The following is a 22,284-nucleotide window of genomic DNA, read 5'->3' as shown; positions in this document are numbered from 1 at the left end:
ACACAAGTGACTTCAACCCAAGAGACTCGGTTTGCGTCTCGTGTTAAACCGACTGCAGCAGCCTTCGAACAGAGTGATTTCAAAGACTCAACCGACCCAACATTGTGTGCATTAAATCAAGATCTAAAGGGAGGACAGAGCGTGGAAATGTATGAAAGGTGAACTGCACATATTGTTTCCAGGTCATCGGGTCTGACTCACATTCCCAACAACTTTATTTTTCATCCCAAACTCCAAGTCGCTTGATTTATTTATTTATTTTTAACTACAGAGTTCCAGAAAACAGAATATTTAGCCCTGTGTTTACAGCCTGCAGGAAACCTTAACTTCCTGCTAAAACAGATGCTTTGTTTCTGACTCTTGAACGCAAAACAAACATGGCCGCTACAACCTAGGGGAGAGGGGGGACTGAGGTGCCCTTCGTGACATCACATTGGGCTGATTTCTAGAACTGTGCATTTCAGCTGAAGAAGTGAAAAGTGGAAAAAGAGACTCAAGACTGAAAGGCGGGAACATTTCTGAGGACTTCAGTGATGGAATAGAAACTATTGATACTTAGCACACAGAGCCTTGAAAGTGAGTGTAACTTTTTTAACATTCACATATTGCTAAGAAAAGAAAAGAAATCCTGAGTCACAGCTGATTGGGTGAATTCAAATTTAAGAACTGTTTCATTCAATGTTCGGAGTTGCTCTTGAAAGACGCTGTGAATCTGAGCCAAAGTCTAAAACGGGTCGACCACACTCTTCTCTCCGAGAGCCTTTCTGCCTCCTCCCAGTGTGAACAGGAAGCCTTGGATGCAGCGGAGAGAAAAAAAAACTGATCAGAAAGAAAAGTCACAATGCCGTTACTGTGCTAGCAAGAAGCCCGACTCATAAAACAGCACACACACACACACACACACACACACACACACACACACACACACACACACACACACACACACACACACACACACACACAAAGGCAGCGAAATAGAATGGAACATGCTTTTACTATTAGCCCTCTGCTTTTTTCCCCCCTCTATATTTCCATACGACTTTCCCAGGAAAATCCCCCTCATCAGGGTGGGTCTGATCCAGACAGACAGCAGACCGGAGAAGAGACACGGGGACACGGAGCACGATCTGACCTTTCTGCTCAGCATTTCGGGACACTCGCTCTGAGGGGTGTGAGAGGCTTTTGAAGTGCAACCCTCTCTCTGTTCCCTTTTATCAGATCTCGCAGCTGAAGCGGCAGATTCCTCGGCCTAATTTGTTGCAGCCAGTCGGCGGCGCTCTGCCGGGGCTTAAAGGTTCTGCAGGACAACATCTGGCTCAGCCGTGACTTGACTCTCGGTCCGGACGACCAGAGTGATTTGCACTCGGCCTGGCTTAATGCTCCACGTTCGACGCACTCAGCCACCCTTTTTTTTTTTGGGTTGACACCGACTAATTCTATCCATTCCTAAAGGGCCTCAACAGTTGGTACTATTTAAGAAAACTGGGTCACTTCCGCCTTCTGTGTGTGTATGTTTTTGTGCGCGTGCGCGTGTGCGAGTGTGTGTGTCAGCCAGACCCCACTCTAAGCCAAAGGACTTCCAGTATAAACACACTGTGCAGGAAGGAGTGCTACTCTCAACAGAAACATCCTAATACCAAATAGTACTCCCTCATGAACGTGTGCTAATCTTTCGCAGTCCCACCCCAAGCTCAACTCTCTGCAGCAATGTGGGGAAAAAAAATTAACTTCTTTTCTGCTGCTGCCGTTTTTCTGATGTGACCACAAGGAGCCGATTTCCCACTTAATTTTGCACAACTCTCCGGCGTCGGGCGCCTGCTAATTCCGCTAAACTGGCTCATTGTTCAGCTGCGGCCGATGCGATGAGTGAAATGCCGACCTGTTTGTTGCATCACAGAGATTCATTCCTCAGTTTCAGCCTCGTAGCACGTGGGAATAACCACAATATCATCTCTGTGAAGCAGCTCCCATCCTGGGGGTAGGAACGCTCTGTGTGTTTTTGTGTTGGTTTGACTCGGGGACCGTGCTCCAAAATAACCCCGAGATGTTCAATTTCCAGTTCCAGACAGGAGACGATCAGGAGGCAGAAGGCAGATGTTGCATCACATCCAGGGTGAGATGAGGGTGAGAGTCTCAGGTCCCGTCCACATGGGAACGTTTTTCGGTTTGAAAAGTATTTAACCGTTACGGCCTTTCGTCCCTATGGCAACGGCGTCTTGGGTCCCCCGGAAACGCCATTTTTTGACAACGGGTCCCAGAGTGGGAAAATCTGACAACGCCGTTTCGTCGTTGTCACATCGTTGCCACATCGTTGCCATCTGGACAGTGAAAACGGCTTTTCCTTGTAAAACGATGACGTCATTGCACCGTAAACTGCCGTGTCATCCGGAAAAACAAGGCATGCAATGCGTCAGCAGCGGCACAAACAATAACGATGGTGGTAATCCAGTGTGACACGTAATAGTCCACACATGAGACTCCGTTTTTTTCCCTCCACTCGCCATTGTTTCTTTTTCGTGTTTGGCGTGTCGCGGAAATGGGCTTATTTTTATATTCTGGACCACGTTTCGGTGTGGCATACGCATTACATCGTTTTCACCCACCGTTCCGTTTCCATCTGCCAGCGTGTGGACGCGACTTTTTTCGACCCCGGGAAAGAAAAAAAAAAAAAAAAACAGTAACGTTCCCGTGTGTACAGGGCCTCAGTACCTGCGTCTCCATGACCGTTTTTTTTTTTTTTTGCCAAAATAAAAGCGATATTTCTTAAATTGCGACTTGCAGGTGTTTCCATTGAATGGTGTGAAGTGCATAAGCCGTAATTCTCGTAAAGTCTCGTCGAGAACTACGTTGGTTTACGTTTGTTTCCTCTTGTTTGCTACCTCTGTATCGATAGGTGGGAAAAAAACCACCTCATGAGAGCGGCAAAACCTTTTAGCCATATTTGAGAGGTTTTTCGAGGTTCAGGTGTTTCCATGACCCGTTTTTATGGAGATATTTAGGTTTTGCACGATTCTAGGGGTAATGGAAACGCAGCTACTGCCACACAGCTTGTCCCTAACTTTAGAAAGCAACAGGGCGTTGGTGAAAGTGTTACTAAATTAATTATTGACAGTAGGTCGTATAGATTGTCGCGTAACGTGCAGACATTCTTTGGCGACGGCAACGTGACTTCTACTGACTCAGAAACCTGTTCAACAGGAGCGTCAGTAGCTCAACACAACTTCTTCTCTGTGGCCAAAGGAAGCGACTATCACAACCAAAATACTTTTACGCTGCCATTAAGTTCAGTTTCTGTTTCCAGTCCCGTGCACATGCACCGTCTCGCTGCATGTGCTTTGTATTTGTATTTTATGGGCCTGCTCAGCCTCATTTTAAACCATGAAAACCCCCCCCCCAAAAAAAAAGACACATTCCTTTTTACTGCAAATGTAAATGTAACACAAACACTAATAACTTTACATGATGGCCGGCATTTACAGGCGGCTTCAAACAATTTACGCTTGTGCTCCTTACGGGACGTAAAAGGAAGATGTGTGCAAAAAAAGCACACGAGACAAGTCGGGGACACGCATTCGCGCAACTCCCCGATATCATCTTTGCCGAAGTCCTTGCAACGGCAGCGGCCACGCATGACCACCGTAAGGATAATCAATGTGACAGAGAGGCAGGACGGGAACAAGCCCGGAGCTCCCAAATGGAACTGACTCACGCTGCCTCACGCAGACCCACCGCCGGGACGACGACGAGGAGGAAACGCGGAGCAACGTCGTACAATGGCTGCTCACAGCAACACGCAGAGTAGCTGATTGGTCTCGGGAGAGGGGAAATACCAGGAGTAAGACTGACAGAGCAGGAGGCCGAGAGCCAAGGGATGCGTGGAATGCGTGGAAGGTCGAACAAAGCAGGGAGAGAAAAGCATTTTTTGCAGGTGACTGTAAACAGAGGGCTAAACAGGCGGTTTTGCGGGAGACCTGGAGTTGAGGGAGATTGGGAAATTAATTGAGTAAAGGCTGCTGGTATCAGTAATTGACATTTGACTTGATCAGGTAGATAGACAGATATTTAGATAAAATACTTCGACCTTCGTTGCGACAGCGGGAACAACAAAATATCATAAAACATCCATAAAACAGACAGCTGGTTTGCTGCGAGAGGTGCAACGCCGATCGATGATTGCCGTTTCAATTTTTGGTTTCAGTGTAGAATTGCTTTCAAGGCACTTACAGTTCTTTGGCATCCCAGCCATTTCACAGTAGCATTAGCGTTAGCATTAGTGCCATTCCAAGCCTCGGAGGTGTAAAATTCTGAATTCCAACTAAAAAGACTTGCGCAGCACTTCAGAATCCATCAGACCATGTGTTGCAACATTTCAGTTTTCTGTGTGTAACTCGAGTATCTGGTAGCGACTTGTCTATTTCCATCAAACCTCAGACCTTTCAGACCTTCAGGGCCTGCAAATGTCTGATATTATTCCACTGTATTGTCTGCCTCCGTGCAAATCGCATCTGTCCCTGTCAATAAAACCGGTGAAGCTTCAAAATGAAGCAATCAAACTAAATTAAGTTTACAAAAATTGAGCGTGAGCAACTCGGGTGTCACCTGAGGCAATATGGAGGGGAGAAAAAGGGGCAGTTGTGTCTCGATGATGTTCTCACCGTCCTCCTCCCCGACTCCTGTTCTCTGTGTTTACCTAACCTTGGCTTGGTTAAACACAGAAGGGCCCAGTAGCTTTTGTTAATAATAAATAACCTAAACAGTCTGCCAGGACGTCTGTGTGGGGGCACCGGGGCTGGCATGAGTGGACCACCGCGGCCCCACGTGAGGACGAGATCATGGGGACCATCAGAGGGGTCTGTGCCCAGTTGGGAGTCTCAATTGGGACGCGGCCATCCTCCAGTTCATTTCAATCAGTGTTCATTTTATTGATGAAACGTTTTTTTGTCACAGTCATCGTCAACAAACCTTTTTTTTTTCTGACTAAAACAAGACGATAACTAAATAAAAAATTCACTCACTGGGACTAAGACGATGGCGAGGTGTATTGACATTTTCGTCAAAGAATTAAAACGAGACCAAAATGCCCACCAGAGGCGAGATCCAATCATTTCATTTGTGGAAGGAAATAACGATTTAGAAAATGGTGGGAGGAGTTGGGAAGAAAACCAATCGGAGCAACGTGGTCAGAAAGTTACGTGGTACGTAGACACGGATGATCTGCTACATACTAGTTGGACACCAAATGTCAACACCGGGGAGGAAGAGACGACAGAACATTCACATTTGATACGAAAGAATATGAAGTACTTTGTAAAAACTGTGGCACAAAGATATCGGGAATCGACTAAATCTACTGTAACTTTAGTCGATTAAAATGATTATGATATTTGGTCAACTACAACTAGACTAAAACCATTTAGGTGACTATATTATGACGACAACTAAACAGGATTTTAGTCAAAAAGACTATGACTTAAGCTAAATCAAATGTTGCTGTCAACATTAACGCTGATTTCAATGGATTCTCTGACAGTTTTGACGAAAGCGGCCCAGCAAATCCGCTTTACTGACCCTCCCATCATAAACATGAAAATAAACATCGGGCAGTGCAGAGAATGGTATAGTTCTCATGCAGGGGTGTGGGAGAGAGAGGAAATGCAGGAAAAAGGGAAGGTTGGGGGAGGGAGAGGGTCATATATTTAATCTGATTGCAGTTACAGTGTACGTGTGTGTGCGTGTTTGTGTTTGGGAAGGGGGACATTGGGCCGTAGGATGGGGAGGCAGAGAGATTGATCTGGGACAGTGTGGGAGAGAAAGAGGGAAATGGCAGGAGGGGGGAAAAAAAAAAAAAAAAGAAGGCAAGGCCTTGGGAACGATTGCGCGTGTTTGTGCGAGTGTGTGGGAGTGCGGATGAGAAACGATACAGTGCCGGAGAGTCGGCCAGGAGGACGGCAGATCGATCCCTCCCCCGGGTCTCACAACAAACACACCTTTTTTTCTCTCTCTCTCTCTCTCTCTCTCTCTCTCTCTCTCTCTCTCTCTCTCTCTCTCTCTCTCTCTCTCTCTCTCTTCCCCCCCCCCCCCAACTCTCTGCGTAGCTCACCTCTGCTCGCTGCAGACTGCTATCGTCCCATCAGCGCCTCACCTCACCTCCTCTCCCTGATCCCACTCATTCTTTTGTATGCCACATGCAAAAGCCCCTCCGCCAAGCATCTGGAGACTGTACATCCCTGTGTGCGTCAAGTTTGGCTCTCACACTGTGAATGGTTCCCCCCCCCGCCCCCCCATCGAGGATGCACAACAAGTTTTTATGTGTCCTCTTTTTTTGCATTTTTCACTTGTATTTGTCATTGCAATGTTATTTCTTCTGACCTGACAGGGACTGCAGTTTGAAATTCGGGCATATTTACATTTACGTGTTCGTTCATATGCATTGTCCCTTCTAAAGGAGTCAATAAAAAAAAAATGAACATATAAATAAATAAAAACGCCGACTGACTGGCAAGCGTGCAAGGGGACACTTTGAGCTGTGCTTCCGCTGTGTGTGTGTGTGTGTGTGTGTGTGTGTGTGTGTGTGTGTGTGTGTGTGTGTGTGTGTGCGCTGCAGCAGAACTGCCATCACGGAATTAGACATTCAAACACAAACTCCGTCAGATGGGAGAGGCGTCATGCACTCAATCAGAGGGTACACATTTGCACCACACACACACACACACACACACACACACACACACACACACACACACACACACACACACACACACACACACACACACACACACACACAGAAGGAGCCGCATGACTGACTACCACTCTTGATCTCTTTTACTACAACATTATCATTGCGGTTGCATCCTGGTCGGCAGCCACGCACCCCGAGACAGCTGAGCGTGAGTGCGAGCGTGGTGTCAAAAGGGCCCTCCGGTCTGGCCGGACGCGGCCAACTTGTGTGAGGTCAGATCTTGCGATTAATGCGCCTCCCTGCGGGAGAGGACGCAACTCCGTGCGCTTTGTTTTGCTTTCTCTCTCTCTCTCTCGCTCTCATTCCAGCAGAGTTGCCTCGTTGACAGCTGGCGACGAGACAGTTGGACACTGCATTGGCGAAAGTCTCGCACAGTCCGCGGCCATTTGAAGGCGGCGTAAAAGGGGGGGGGGCAGGAAGAGACACACGGGGCTTAATATCCAGGACTTACCGGTAGCTGAAACTCCCTGCATCCTGCGCAAAGTTCTCGTCCGCTCTTTATTCTCTTCACCGTGTCTGTTTTTGTGCGGAGAGGCAGAGAGAGAAGCGGCTGCTCCTGCTCCTGCGTCCTGAAAGTCGGAGGAGTCGGTGTCCACTTTAGTTCTGCCCCGAACACTGTTCCGTTCTCCACCAAAAGAAAGAAAGAAAAAAAAAAAACAGAGAAAGAGTTACGCACACTGACGAGCACCGTACGGTCGCTTCATGGTTCCTCAACAGACGCCGCTGATTTCAACCCGGCTCCCATTGTGTGTGTGCAGAATCAGAGCTGTGTGTGATCCTTCCCTCCTCCCTCCCTCCCTCTCTCTCTCTCTCTCTCTCTCTCTCCCCACTAGACTTTCCTCACTGCCTGGGAACGAAGAAGAAAAAAGATAACGCGCGCTCCCGGTGCGAAGCGCGCACCGCAGCCCCCATTCATCGACTGTGAGATGACTTTTTTTTTTTTTTTTAATAAAATAAAAGTGATAACATTTAATGGAAAAACAACGAAAAGGAGTTTGAGTCGCAACCGTTGAGTTATTGTGATTGTTGTAGTGTATTATTCTCTTTTCTCCTCTCTCGCTGCCTGCCTGCCGCCGGCACTCACTGACTGAGGCACGCCACCACGGGTTGTCACGTGAAGTCATCGTGAAAAGGGATGCGTTCTATTTCCGGAGATTGGAAAACGCAGCTGCCCGGTAGTGTGGAAGTAAAGCGGGAAAGGGAAGAGCTGGGACCTCGCGAACTCACTGACTAACTAGCACGGCGTTTCCATGTCAGTGCGCAGCCCCGTCTGGGGCGCGCGCGTGTGTGTGTGTGTGTGCACTGTGGACTAACCAGAGACTGTAGGGAGGGGATGTGGTGCATCTTCAGCTGAGGAAAATGATTCCGCTTCCGTTTGTTGTTTTGTTTCGTTTCTTCAAAAATATCAGTTCACTAAACCATCATGGTTTTCACAACAGTTTCCCATGTTGCTGCTAAAGGTCACGGCAGAGTGTTTTAAAAACGAGACAAATGGGGAGGAGGTCCACTTTCATTCGACTTCTTTCACCTCTGCCGGAATTAATAGAAAAATAGATCGCGGTTCAAAGAGGGCCCGGCCCTGCATGATTGGTCCATCCGTCGGTTTGGTGCCCCTAGTGGCCAGGTGGACTTCCGTTTTGTTTCGTTCGTTTGCCGCGTTTTGCTCTTGGAGCTTTTCTGTGTTTGCGGCGCGTCTGCGGCCCTCGGCCAACCGAGGTTCCCGCTATCACCTCTCAGAGAATGAATGACTAAATAAATAAATAAAACGTTATCTCGTTTACCTCCCAAAGAGTCAGTATTGCAGTGCGAAGCCTCCGGTCACATCCCAGGTGTGAATAAGTTGTGTATTCCAACCAAAAACTCAAACAACAAATTGACTCCCTAAAATTGAATTAAAATCCTCCTCTCACCATTTTAACCAGCGTCTAAAGAGCCTTACAGTAGCTCCCAGCCACACTCACACTTCCGTCCCTCCCTCCATGTGTGTGTGTGTGTGTGTGTGTGTGTGTGTGTGTGTCCCTCTATTTGAAACCGTGTCGACTCAGACACGCACCATTAACCCTTTTGGTCAGTGCTGCTGCTGCCACATGTGTTTTAACTCCCCCGGATCACAGTGGCAGTGTGTCGCACAATAAAGGCTCCTTGTCTGGATGCTCGCCAGGGAGTAGCGCACCTCGCTGACCTGTGACCTCGTCTTAACGTGGCCCATGAATCCACCTCGGCTTAATGCTCATGTCACACAATTAACAAACCGCTTCCATCCACCAGGGTGTTAAACAAGAACCCCGTGTTTGCGTTGCCTTTCCTTCGGAGCATCGTTTTGAACGGGACGGCCTGAGAGGTGCTGTTCTGGATGACTGAGCTTGTGTTTTAAATAGAACCGGCGCCGTCTGTTCAGGGCCTCCAGTTGTACCGAGGTGCTGCCGGCCTGCCAGCCCGTCTGGGTGCATGCTGGCCCACAGAAAGCTGAACACCAAAAAGCCCCCTGGGATACATCCTCTCCTCCTCCTCTCCCTCCTCCTCCCCTGAGCTCCAACACTCATCATCGCTGAGCAAGAGGGAAACAAGCGCCTTCACAGAGAGGGAAGCGAAGAGAAAGAGGAGGTGGAGGAGGGTGTGACAAGTATGAAAAGAGACAATACGGAGAGTGGGAGATGAGCAGTGAAGCTGAAGAATAGGTGTCAAAGCCGAGTGTGCTCTAAATGCACAGAGGTTTTTTTTTTTTTTTTTTTTTTGCACCTATCCCGAATCTTCTCAGTGCAAAGAAGCCGATTGTGTGATTGTTCACACCACGGGCTGATGTGCCAGCCAGTCGGTTGCCCCTCCCCTCTACTCTTCCCCCCCTTTCAGGTGCAAATTAAAAAAGCTCGCACAGACAGGAAGGAAGGAATCAACACTTCGGGTCGCGACGCGTCATTCACGACGCAGCAGCTCAGCGCCACACCGGGCGTCGTGGAGATAAAACACAATGAGTCAGAGGGGAGGAAAAGTCAGGACTCTGGAATGTGGCAGCGCATCATGAGCTCACGCGGCGCCGCTCAGATAATGCAGGAGCTTCCACAGAACTTGCTTTTGTGTTGGAGCAAAGGAATTATTGAAACGGTGTGTGTCTCTGTGTGTGTGTCTTAAGTAAATCCATGTGAGGGTGTGTGTGGTGTTGCTGCTTCAGATCAGCTGATCACACTTCTCTGTCCCTTTTGGGCTCCACATGGATTCAGCACATGACCGCACTGAATGATGGACAAGAAAAAAGGACTTCTTTGTAAGAGCATGCACTCTCACTCACGCTCTCTCTCTCTCTCTCTCGCTCTCTCCCCCTATCTCAAGGATCCAGGCTGAGCTTATCTAGTGTACTATAGAGACACCAAGTGGTGAAATGTAATACGAGCCCCGGCTGAGCTGTGGGCCAGCTGCTCGGCTCGGCAGCAGAATCACAGCACCTGCGTATGAAATACAGCAGGACCGATGCCATGGAATGAAACCCACTGACCTATATTTCAAGTGTGGGTGGGTGGGTGGGTGGGGGGAGGAGGACTTGAAAGATGAGACGGAGAGCAATAATGACTCCACTGTCGCTACTCTGAAACTGCCTCCGCCTCCTCCCCCTCCCCCTCCTCCTCATCACTTCGGCTCATATTAAAATTGCGCCAGTCAAAGTCACTCAGCGAGCCGTTTACTGAGAGGTGGATCTTGGCAGTATCAGTGTGATGGGTCCCACTCGGGCCGGCGAGCATCAGGATGAGTCGTCATTAAAGCAGCAGCATCCACATTGTGATTTTATCTTACTAACATTTCAAATGTGTTCTTCTCCCAACAGCCCCATATTCGCTCATTAGGGAACTTAACTATCTTTCATTTGAAGTGCAGAACACCGTCTCAATAATGTGCTCCATTGTCGATGATTCATTTGAGTGGGAATCAAATCTTGAATCAGTTAGGGAACTCCGCTGCGACAACTCGTGCCGTCTTTGGATTAATAAGAAAAATCCCGGCTGAAGTTCAGAGCCACAGTCATTGCAGTTTGACCTCTATCACTCCAGCGAATCCCAAGCAAATCTTATCATTTTATTGGAATTGTAACTCCTGCAGCTTCCCGCAAGAGGCTCCCTCGCAGGAAACCGGTTATCAGCATCGTCCAGCAGCCAAGGAAACTGTGTCAGTGGCACCTATCTCACTGATTTTGCAAGTTCTTTTGATTCTATTGCTGTAATGTAGGATATGGTACTATGGAGTTGATATCAAGACAGTGTTGGTGGCAAGCAAGTGAGATGATTCTCACTGAACAGTTGCTTTCCTACCAAACATTGGATCTAATCTTTGTTTATTAAATGTGCTCTACCGCACGTTTATTTCTGAGAAGAAAAAATAAAAATAGAGTCACAAATACGCTGCATGATATTTATACCCAAACAACAGTTCTTCGAGTGAGGGGAGTTTCTGTTTCTGTATTTTCTGCACACAAGCGGACTTGCAGAATTAACTGGGCCGAGCGCTGGCCTCCAGAGCCCGGACAGGAAGTGCCGGCCCACCAAAGGTCAAGAGGAAGTGGCTTCCATCATTGTGTGGGAGTTTCTGCAGAAGGAAGGGAATGGGGAGGAGGAGAGGAATGGGAAACGTGGATGGAGAGGGAGGAGTGAAGGAAGGGGAGAGCAAGAGAGAGAGAGAGAGAGAGAGAGAGAGAGAGAGAGAGAGAGAGAGAGGGATGGGGCCGGGGGACTCGGTGGTGGAAGTGTTTTTGTGCTTTGTGTGAAATGTGATCACGTCCTGGAGCTGCTCAGACAGCTGGGAAGTTCCCCAGCTCCTGACTCCCAGCTGCTAACGGTTAACTCTTCAGCTGCTGAGCGCAGACGTTGGAAAATAACCACACGGACAACACTTTTTTGTATTTTTTTTTATTTTATTTGGAACTTAAGTCACATTTATTGATTTTATCCAGTATGACTACCTTTACACAGACAAACGGCCACCTGTGCTCTAGAAAACAAACAAAACACTTTCATAGGTTTAGCTCAGCAGTAATACATCAGACTTCACTCGCGTCTGTTCTATCTATTTTCATTTTTTTTTTCAATTTCTTTTTTGAAAACCTTGATGAAGTTTTACGTGTTTGTTTTCCTCTCTGTGTAAAGGTCCCATGACTGAGAAACATGCATATGACATTTAGCCATAATCAATATGCCACTAATCATAATGCACATTACTGATGAGAATACAGTACTGCATGACAATTCAAATAAATACCAACATACGGGTGAAGTCGTTATTTCATATAAAGATATCAAATTCTCATTATGGATCAATACTTGAACACAATATGACAATATAAAGTTTGCACAGCTATTTTTTTTTATCACAATGCTATCGCTTCCAGCAAACAGAAAACTTTTTCTTCTTTTTGTTTTTTCCCTCTTAACGAAAACGGTATCTGAATTGCACTTTTGTCTTTTAGCTTCTCGTCCATATTGGTAACTTTTAATGCCTCAACAAACAAGCATTGGCTATGATGGCACTATTCAAGCTTGTTGATGCCAACTTTGTTTTCTGTTTCCTGAAAACACAATGCTCAAAAGATGATATAAAAAAGATTTTTAAAAAAACGAAATGATAAAAAAAAAAAACAACAAAAAAAATATTGGACGAAAAAGAAAGATTAATGCGCTCTCTGCACATTTTTCTTTTTATCAACAATACTATTGAGATCACATTACCTTCACCAAACGATGCTATAGATACGCAGATGTTTCCGATAGTACACAGAAGCACCCCGACGCACAGATGCTTGGAGCATTTTGTTCAATAACAGGAGGCCAAAGGGATTTCTTTTGGTTCCCAAAGTTTAGTAAAAAAAAAACAAAACAAAAACAAACCAACCTTTTCTTAATACCCCTGAATTTTTTGAGTGGATCACTGACCTGCAGAATTCAACGCAATTTCACTTGAATTGAGCTAATTTCAAAACTATCACCTCACTCGTGCAAACCGGGGGGGATATCTCCCTTTGCACTTATTGCTGCTCACAGTCATTTTGAACCCAAAGTCCTCACCAGAAACAACAGAAAAGATAAAACGCTAGTCTAAGATTCTCCCTTGAAACAATGAAAGGCACTACTGGTCAGAAACAAAGACCGAAAGCAAACCCAAAAAACGAAAGCCCGGCGGCATTCGCACGGGGGCAGCCCCGACTACGACCTTCCTCAGTGACGGCTTGTCTCGATTCTTTCCAATCTAAATGGTGTGCCAGGATTTGGCACGATAAAACCAAGAGAGAATGAAGCAATTCCAATTTGGAATTTAATTGTCGCCCTTGCGGAGAATTCTGGAGGCCAGTGATCCCGTTTCAGTTGAACGCCCTCGGTAAGAAGCCGGTGGTGGTGGTGGGGGGGGAAAAAATCATATTGCATCACTTGAATTTCCCCCTCCGCCGCCGAAAAACACGACTCACCTCTTTGAGTTCAGAGCGTTGTCAAGTTTCATCGAGTTATTTGAGCTATTCCTAGGAATAATAAATACATGAAAAAAACCCCAGAATTTGATCACCCTGGATTTTTGTTTAGAACATGGCAGTAGAACAAACAGAAAGGAAACACCGACAGCATAAGATGTAACAACAACAACAAACAAAAAAGATTATTTGATGGATAAAATCTTGAGGATTAGGTCATAATATTAGGTTTGTGAGGTTCATACTTGAGTAAATAGTTTCTGTCACCAAAGATTAGATGATTCAGACGGATGCATCATCCTATATTTCTATACTGAGTTTTACTCACAAACCATAATACTACCACGCTTTCCTAGAGGTTAATAATAGTCTGTTATAGTCCTATATAATGAAAGTGCACATATAAACGAAAACAAACCAAAAAAATGAAAAAAAAAAATATATAAAATTGAACAAACAGCTTGTTTTTAACACAAGAGAAACAACTCCCCGCCCCCCTGTCTCATCCTGGGCGCTCACATTGACCAATCAGCAAACAGCATTACACTAGGCTGGACTTGTGAGAAATTGGCTTTGAGTTGCAACATCAAAAACCAAGTTTCTTTCTGACGCGGGTCACGTTTTCCAAATAGGAACTCAGGGTTTATACACAGTGTTTTAATTGTTTAATCGTTTTTCTTCAGTAGTGGCAAGTAGTGGCCAGGTCATGCTGACCCTTGTTTGTTTGTCAGCAGCCGCCGGACCAGAATTCAGTCTAGTCGTTGGTACTTTGTCATCGGCGCCGAACTACCATAATTACTGCAAAAAAAAATAAATTATATATATAAATAAATAAAAAGAACAAAACAAAGATGATCAGCTCGGAATCACATTAGAATCGGACGGCGGCTGTTAGTCCAAACGACAGAACAGAGGCCGTGTTAGGAGACCCGAGGAGGGAGAACTACCAAAGAGGATTAGGGCCACAAGAAGAGAAAAAAATATTCCAGGAAGAAGATTTTTTCATTTCGAGCTTTAAGTTGAAATTTCGTGAATAAAGTCAAAATTTTGTGAGAAAAGTCGACATTAAAAGACGAAATTTCATGAACGAAGTTGACGCAAAGAAAATTGGCGAGTAGATTGGATGGTTCACCCACAGAGCCTCTCGACATTTTGACTTCACGTTGACATTAATTGCAAAATTTAAATTTTATTCACGAAATGTCGTCTTTATTCTTGAATTTTCGACTTTAATCTCGAATTGGAAACGTAAAAAAAAAAAAAAAATCCTTCTTAATATTTTTCTCATCTCGTGGCACTTAAACCCAGGAGGGACGTCGACGTGCTGGAGGCGTTTCTCCCGCAGCCTGGACGTCTGCATCTGCAGCGGGGAAGCCAAAGACTCACAAGTCCAGAGGAAGAGAGTGGGAACTACGAGCCCACCACCCAGGTTGGTTTGGAGCGAGGAGGCGTCAGGGGAGGGGAGGGTTTCTCCCGTGCCGTTGATCTAATCGTGAATCGTGAATTCCTTTTTTTTTTTTGTTGCATGCAGGCTTACTGATGAGTCAGAAACTACGATGGATGGATGGAGTCGCGGTGTGTTTTTTTTTTTTTTGTATTTGAACTTAAAAGGTGAAGTGGGAGGAGCCTGCAAGCAGAGGTAGGAGGAGATTCTTTTTTTTCGGTGGCACGTTGCTATGACACCGGCGAGGCCGGACATCGATCTCAAACTAGATGGAGCCAAGGAAGGGCGGGAGGGGGATCTCTAATCACCGTCACATCCTGGTATCTACCTACTGCTCGGTGGCAGCACCGAGCCTGTACAAGGGAGGAAAAGAGGGTTGGGAGCTCTGCTAATCTGAATCAATGTCCTCTGTTTTTTTGTTTTTTTTACAGTTATATTTTCCTTCAACGTTCTGCAGGAGTTTCTCCCCCTGGATTCACCTCTTGTCCGAACCCCTCAAAAAGTCCGGCTGTCTTCGCCAGACAGCGCCTCGGACTTTTTCTCAACTTCTTCTCGACTCGACTCGACTCGACGTCGGTCAAGTTCTCCTCCCTCTACGCCGCCTCGTCGGGTTCTCAGTCGGCGCAAAAAAAAAACCCAACTCCCAACGGTAACAGAACGAATCACGCCACTAAAAGTTAAGTGAATGACGAACTTAATAGTGAACTCAGTGAGTAGGACATAGGAAGTTGCTCTTTATTTTTTCTTCCTACATCCTAATGTCTCCATGCGGTGTGCTGTGTCTTTAAGGATGCACACTCAAGCAGGGTTGACTGCTCTCACTCCTTCGGAGGAGTGATCAGGATCCCTCTCTAGAACATCGAGAGGAAGAGAAATACTGTTGGAGGATCCTGCAAGATTAAAACCTGAACGCGATCGTATCAAGAATAGAAGTTTCATATATAGCTTCGTCGCAGAAATGCATCGTTTGAGAATACAAAAAGAATCTTGCAGGGTTTTTTTTCCTTACGTCAACCCTGCTTTTAGCATCGTGCTGCTGACTCCTCTACGATCCACAAGCAATACACGGATTTATATAAAACACGAGCCCCACTTGTCTCTTTTTTTTTTTTCTATACCTGCTAGCTCGCAAAAGAGGTTAAAGCTACTGTGGATAGTTACTAAAAAAATATCACAACGCTCTTCGATCCTCACGCACGGACGAGAACCGGGACGAAACAAAAATAAATGCTCCATTTGCAGAAGTTAAAGATTGAGGAAGTGTGAGGGCCCTTCCGAAAACACACACACACACACACACACACACGCACACACAAGCGAGAGGACGGGGAGCATTGGTCATTACCTGACGGCGACAATGGATTCCTCATTCTAGATAAAGGGCGGGAGGCGATGGTGGGGACGCGAGCTGCGGACAATCTAAAAGAGAAGAAGGTCGTCGTGGTGACTGAGAGACGAGACACGGAGCTGAGGCAACCAAGAGACAAGCACACGGGAGGGAGACGGGGGAGGAGACGACCGAGAGGCAGGTGAGGTGGGCGGAAGAATGAGGAGGCGGGGGTGGGGGGGGGAGAAGGAGGGGCCTCACTAAGACGGATGAAGGTCGACGAAGGACGCGTTTTGGGGTCGACAGGCACTTTTGCCGAGCGGTCGGTTTGCTTTGCAGATTCTGGATCCAACGCGTGGATGCCTTCTTTTTTTCTTTTTTTTTTTCACGATCATCATCATCATCATCATTATTATTATTATTTTTGATTTGTGCTCTTTCAGAATTTGCTCGTTAATAAAAAAAAAAAAAATCTTTTGATCAAAACTATTGTGTCTCTGCTCACGATCAGCGGACGGAGGCAGGAACCTGAGGCACCTGTGCTGAAGTGCACTTTATTTAGCGCTGAAGACCGATTTGTCAAACCTTCTTTCTCTCCTTATCATATATATATATATATTTGTGTAGATAGATAGATATATATATATGTATATGGCTCTAAAAGGATCCTTTGCAACGTGATGGGTCACATGGAATAGCCCTCCTGGAATTTCACCGCACGCCAATCGCGCCCCTCTGCAAACAACGTGGAGCCCCGTCAATACGCCAGCGCGTCGCCTCGCACACCCACAGAAAAACTGTTAAAAAAGCATCATAACATTTTCTTCTCTTTTTTTTTCTGCTCCTCTGAAGTCACGAAGCCATGCGATTCTACTGACCCTATTGTATTGGTGTGCTAGCGTCACAGCTTTAAAATCATCCTGACGTAATAAGAGTACAAAAAAAAAATAATAACGCTTGTGGTCACAGGTGCTCCTATTGTTACGTTTTTCTTAAAATCGTAAAGTCGAAACGTCTCCGACGGCAGAGAAGCAGCCAGCCCACTGGTGAGATTCATCGGGGGGGTTTTTTTTTTTTGGATTTCTCTGTAAAAAATCACACTTGTGGTTCCCCGCCCGCTAGCGTGAAAAGCAGCCGTGGGCGGGGAGATTGCATATTATCATTCCGTTTATCTTTAAGGTCGTCGATCTTAAAGATTCACCTGATTGGACAGTGGGCTGCTGGACGGAGAGAGAGAGCGAGAGAGAGAGAGAGAGAGAAGGAGCACCCGTGGCGACAGAGGCAAAGCCGGAGGGCGGAGGATGTCGAGTCGTCGCACCGACTGACATCCTCCTTTCGCGATTTCCGACCCCGACGAGCAACAGAAGCCGCCGCCGTTTTTTTTTTTTTTTACATCGTACGTACGGCACCACCACGACGACGGCGGAAAGAATTAGACACTCCGTTACACCCACATCCGCAGAGCCCGCATGCCAAACATGTCTAGTGCACACTGTACATATATCTGCATCCCACCCAACCCCCATGAAGCGACACACTAGCACACACAAGCAGCTTGGTTAGTCACACAGCGGTCCCTAGGGGGCGCAGCCGGGCCGGGGAGCTAAAGCGGAGCAAGTGGGGCTCTTTAACACTGTACACAGCAGTCCCGCTTTGCCTCAGTCGCAGTAGATCTTGTACTTCTCGCTGCAGAAGACCGCCGGGCCGCCCAGGATGCCGTTGGGCATGGCGTTGTTGAACTCGGGGCGGCCGGAGCAGCTCAGGCTCGGACTCACGTGCGGGACGACGTTGGGGATGGAGGCGCCGGAGCCGGAGCCGGAGCCGGAGCCGCCGAGGGCCTTGGCGCGGGCCCTGGCCCGCCCGGAGGTGCCCCCGCGGCGGACCTGCTCGTGGTCGAACTCCAGGTCCTCCAGGCGCTGCGTCAGCGCCAGCTTCTGCTGGATGGCCATCCGCAGCAGCGAGTTGAGGGTCTTCTTCTCGTCCTCGGCCGCGGCCAGCTGCCGCTGCATCTCCTCCAGCTGGGTGACGTACTCGTCGCAGCTGCGGAGACAGAGAGGAGCGGGGGTGTAAATTAAGGTACGCAATGACAATAATGAATGGTGATCATTTAAAACATGTCGGAAGGTTCTCAGTCGTCCAGGCTACGGGATTTTTGAAGGTTGAGTTGAGGCAAGCGGACTGGTTTCTGGTAGATGAACTGAGGAAGCCGCTCAGATGGGAGGAGAAACATCTTCAAGCTGCCAAAACCAGTCCACTTGCCTTAAAGGTCCAGTATTTAAAACTTATTTGGATTCAAGGTAGCCAAACTCACACTATGTTTCGTATTCAGGGCACTGTCAGGTGGGCTTCCTTAAAAATGGTGGCACAAGCTGGAGGAGAAGACCCTCGCTCTATGTATGTTCTTATGTACATGAGGACCATTCTAATGGGAGGAAAACCCAATTATTTTTTTTTATTATCCTACAGGTATGCACTTTTGTTAATGTATTTATGGTCAGTATGTTATGCTTTAACAAATATAAAAAATATCATAAATCAAGCCACATTTTGCACACTGGACCTTCAAGACAACAGTGGCAATCTTTTCTATCAGCCTCTAACCCAAAGAAGAAGATTCACTCCAGCATGTTCATACATTTGCATCAACGTTTTTGCAAATGAACATTAAAAAAAAAAAATGAGGTAATAACATTCACAGAGGGAAAAATGTGAAAAAAGTAGAACTTCCATCCTTCCATCGGTTCCTCAATATCTTTCCTGACCACTAGGTGGCGACAGTGCTCCATATTTAAAACCCTGTTTTCACAGGCGCAGCTCCATCCACATCAGTTTGGCAAGAAACTTTTTCATTAAATAAAATATTTATCAGCTCAAGCTCATATAATCCGCAGCTGGCAGCATGTGATTGCTTTGAATGGCTGCTGCGTAATAACTCAAAACAAAAACAGTGGAAGAAGTAGAACAACAACAACAGAAGCAAAAAAACAAAATCATAGGTGGGGCCTCAACTGCACCATTTAATAACTCGCCATTAACAGCTAAGACATCTGGGCTCTACCCGCATCTCCGCTCCATACCAGGAGGACGATATGTGCCGGGGTTAAGAATAGGTAACATAAACAAAGGATAAAAGCCTTAAACCCCCGAGGTCTTAGTGACGATCTCTCCCGCATCACCTGAGGAGTCAGCTGATGAGGAGGAGGAGGAGGAGATGGAGAAAAGTGAAAGAAAATCTGAGAAATAACAGAAGAGCCTCCACTCCCTGGAGAAGTGAGACTTTGCGCTTCCAGCTGAGAGTATAGAAACTGGACGTCTTTCCACTCTTGTGTCATACTGAGCTCGGCCTCTCTGGTTCTACACTATAGAGCCTGATATTTTCCCCTCCTGTGCCCTTAAACGTGCTCTGAGTGTTAGGCAGGCAGGCGCGCTCACACACACAAACTGGGTCAGCCAAGGTATTTTCTCATCTCTCCTCTCTCCATCTGCTCTTATTCTCTTCACTCTTGAATGCTTCCAGCTTCCCTCCATCCCTCGCTGGGTCCCCCCCCCCATTTCACCGCTCTCTTCTTCAATTGCGTCCTCCCTCCCGGCTCCCATTTTGTCTCTCCGTTGTCCTGCGTGTGTGGGTACGACCGTATCTGCAACTTTTCCTCTCCTATATACTGAGAGAGCAACAACAGCCGACAGCCAAGACTGCCGCACCTGCCTGAAAGGACTTGACTGGCACTCGCCCGGCGTTCCAAACCGGCCTCGCCCTGCTCCTTTTTAAGAGCTGGTATTAAAGTATTTATCGAGAGGTCAGTTAAAAGTGTGGGAACACCAGAAGGCAGAACGCAGTTGTTATACCTGTTTTGTTTCAAGGTGTTGCCGCTTCGCCCGCCACTTTTCTGGGAGTGAATTTGACATGTTGGCCTGTCAAAGGCTTCTTGGACTGTTCTAGTACTGGAGATCGTGCCAGCTTACATGACGACATATATTTCACGGGAGCAGCCTTGCACTATTAGTTATCCTCCAAACTGCATAGCTCGCGAAAGGAAAAAAAAGAAAATAGTATGCTTAGCCCTCTGTTTACAGCCTCCTGCAAACATACTTGATTTTGGGAGCCTGGGAGGAGACTAAAACGAGGCGCATGCGAGGCAGTCCTGCAGAGTGGGAAAAAAAAAAAAAACGCCTGGCTGGGACAAACAACTTCCCTTTGTGACATCACAAAGGGCAGTTTCCGACACAGCACACTTGAAAAAAGGACCAAGCGATGGAAGTAAAGGATGAATTTCTCTGCATTCACTTGGAAACATCCCAGAGAGAGCGTTGGTCCCTCAACTGTCTTACAGACTGTCAGTAGCTGCGTTTCCATCACCCCTAGAACTGAGTAAGAGCTAAATATCGCAATCAAGAACTGGCAATGGAAACACCTAAACTTCGAAAAACCTCTGAAATGTCGCTAAAATGTTTTGACGCTCTTGTGAGGTGGTTTTTCAGACGTATCGATATAGAGGTATATCGCAAAAGAGTCTTTTTGCATTAAGCGTCAACGGACGTGGCGTACGGGGGGGTCACGTGACCAGTTCACTTCAAGCGAAAATGGCATGCCGTGATTGGACGGAGGAGGAGACAGATTTTTTTTTTTTTTTACAAGTAATCAAAGAGAAAAATACAACAACCATTCATTCAATGGAAACAGCTGCAAACTCGCAATCGCACTTTGTCGAAACTTTAGAAATATCGCTTTTATTTTGCGGAAAACTGGAATGGAAACGCAGCTAGAGACCCCAACTGGTAAAGTGAATTTTGCACGAGATGGGACCTTTCAATGTTAAAAGAGAACAGACGGATCATTCTCAGGCCACAGCCGTAAAACAAAAAGAAAAAAAAAAAGGAATACATAAGAGGAAATATTCCAAACAAAGCCACAGGGGTGAATTCCCAGAGGCGCAGAGGTGATTTAAATGCCGCATGCGCTCCAGTGCCACGTGAACTCTGGCCCCCCCCACCGACGGACCACCATCCCAACGGGATATGTGCCCTCCCCTCCTCCTGTGCATGCAGTTTGATTCCCAGTGGGACGCACACACCCAGACAAAGGGGATCAGCGTTGCTTCATTAAGCCCAGTAAGAGATGGAGGGGTGACCGCCGGGGGAGGAGGGAGCGGATGGGGGGTGGGGGGAGGAGAGGGTGTGCGGTTTTTCCCGGGAAAAGACTGAGGAGTCTATTCCTGGGACTGGGAGGACACAATAGGAGCCTTTTTTGGGGGACTGCTGATGGGGTGTGGAGGTACAATGGTGGTGGTGGTGGCGCTGGTGGTGGTGGTGGCGGTGGGAGTTGAGGGCGGGGCACTGGAGTGTCTGCTGAGACTGAGGAGCTTTCAAATTTACATCTTTTCAGCACTTTTTCCTTATTTATCTGCTGGATGCAGCATTGTCGTCTGAGGCTGCATAAGGAGGGAGGGCTGGAATCAGTCCAAATTCTTGACATTTTTTTTTTTCCACAGAACACCCCCCACCCACACACACACACCCATGTCAGCTGCTGTCTTGTCTGGAGCTTGATTTGTCACAGTGGGACGGCTACGATCATCAAGGGAGCGGGGAGCAGGAGGAGGAGGAGGAGGAGGAGGAGGAGGAGGGGGATGAAAGGGGAGTACCGCCAACAACCGGGGGAGGTGGTGGTGGTGGTGGTGGTGCAGCGTGATGAAGATCGCACGTTTGGGTCGGGAGAAAAAAACGTGACGGACTCATCTTTAGCGGTTGCCGGCGTGAGCTGAAAACATGTCCGGGCAAAATCTCAGGAATGTGGGAGGGCCGCTGGAGCCTAATGCTCACATGACACCATAGAGACTGCAGCTGGACCAACGAATGCACCCCTGCCCCCCCTCACACACACACACACGGCCATATAAGTACAGATATTTTTTTTAAAAAGCGATGCAGAGATGCAAAGATGTTCAAGCCTGCGCCCACAGAATGGAGCCCAACTAAAAGATCTCACGCGACTTGAAGCTACGGGAGGCACACAAGGTTCACACACACACACACACACACACACACACACACACACACACACACACACACACACACACACACACAAAAACTAAACACTGGTTCTATTCCAGCCTCTTTTGTGGAAAACCACACAGTCGTATCTGAGAGATTTTTTCCTCGCCTCCGAAATCCACCGTCACAGGCTGTGCGGTCTTTGTGGCGATTTCCATGAAAATGAAAAAAAGAGGGCCGTCAAATTAGGCTCCTGTAGTGGGCTCCAGCTGAAAGCCTTCCTGCCTTTCTTTTTACCAGATGACTAGAAGGAGCGGTGGCAGGACGGAAGGAGAGGGGGG

The 22,284-nt window shown here is 47.1% G+C and overlaps 2 protein-coding genes across 5 annotated transcripts in view; both read right to left on the bottom strand.

The window, feature by feature from the left end:
• fgd (faciogenital dysplasia) overlaps positions 1–7,308 on the bottom strand; it is a 56,636-nt gene extending 49,328 nt beyond the window's left edge. The window contains exon 1 of the mRNA XM_076026995.1: positions 7,191–7,308. Within this exon, the coding sequence (XP_075883110.1) occupies positions 7,191–7,212 (22 nt within the window). The 5' untranslated portion in view covers positions 7,213–7,308. The remainder of the gene's footprint in view (positions 1–7,190) is intronic.
• Positions 7,309–11,615: 4,307 nt separating this feature from the next.
• LOC142888558 (protein bicaudal D homolog 2-like) overlaps positions 11,616–22,284 on the bottom strand; it is a 44,987-nt gene continuing 34,318 nt past the window's right edge. Inside the window, exons 10-12 of one of the 4 annotated variants that reach the window (XM_076026978.1) lie at positions 17,728–17,992; positions 15,971–16,044; positions 11,616–13,979 (exon numbers count right to left, since the gene is read on the bottom strand). In XM_076026978.1, coding sequence (XP_075883093.1) covers positions 15,997–16,044; positions 17,728–17,992 — 313 coding nt within the window. In that variant the 3' untranslated portion in view covers positions 11,616–13,979; positions 15,971–15,996. Of the gene's footprint in view, positions 17,993–22,284 lie in introns of all 4 variants that reach the window. The other 3 variants (XM_076026977.1, XM_076026979.1, XM_076026976.1) reach the window with 3 other exon arrangements.

Source organism: Nelusetta ayraudi, unplaced genomic scaffold (genome assembly GCF_046127955.1).
Source record: "Nelusetta ayraudi isolate G7.1 ecotype Tasmania unplaced genomic scaffold, CSIRO-AGI_Nayr_v1 ptg000019l, whole genome shotgun sequence".
NCBI lineage: Eukaryota > Metazoa > Chordata > Actinopteri > Tetraodontiformes > Monacanthidae > Nelusetta > Nelusetta ayraudi.
This window is presented reverse-complemented; position numbering and strand designations above follow the sequence as displayed.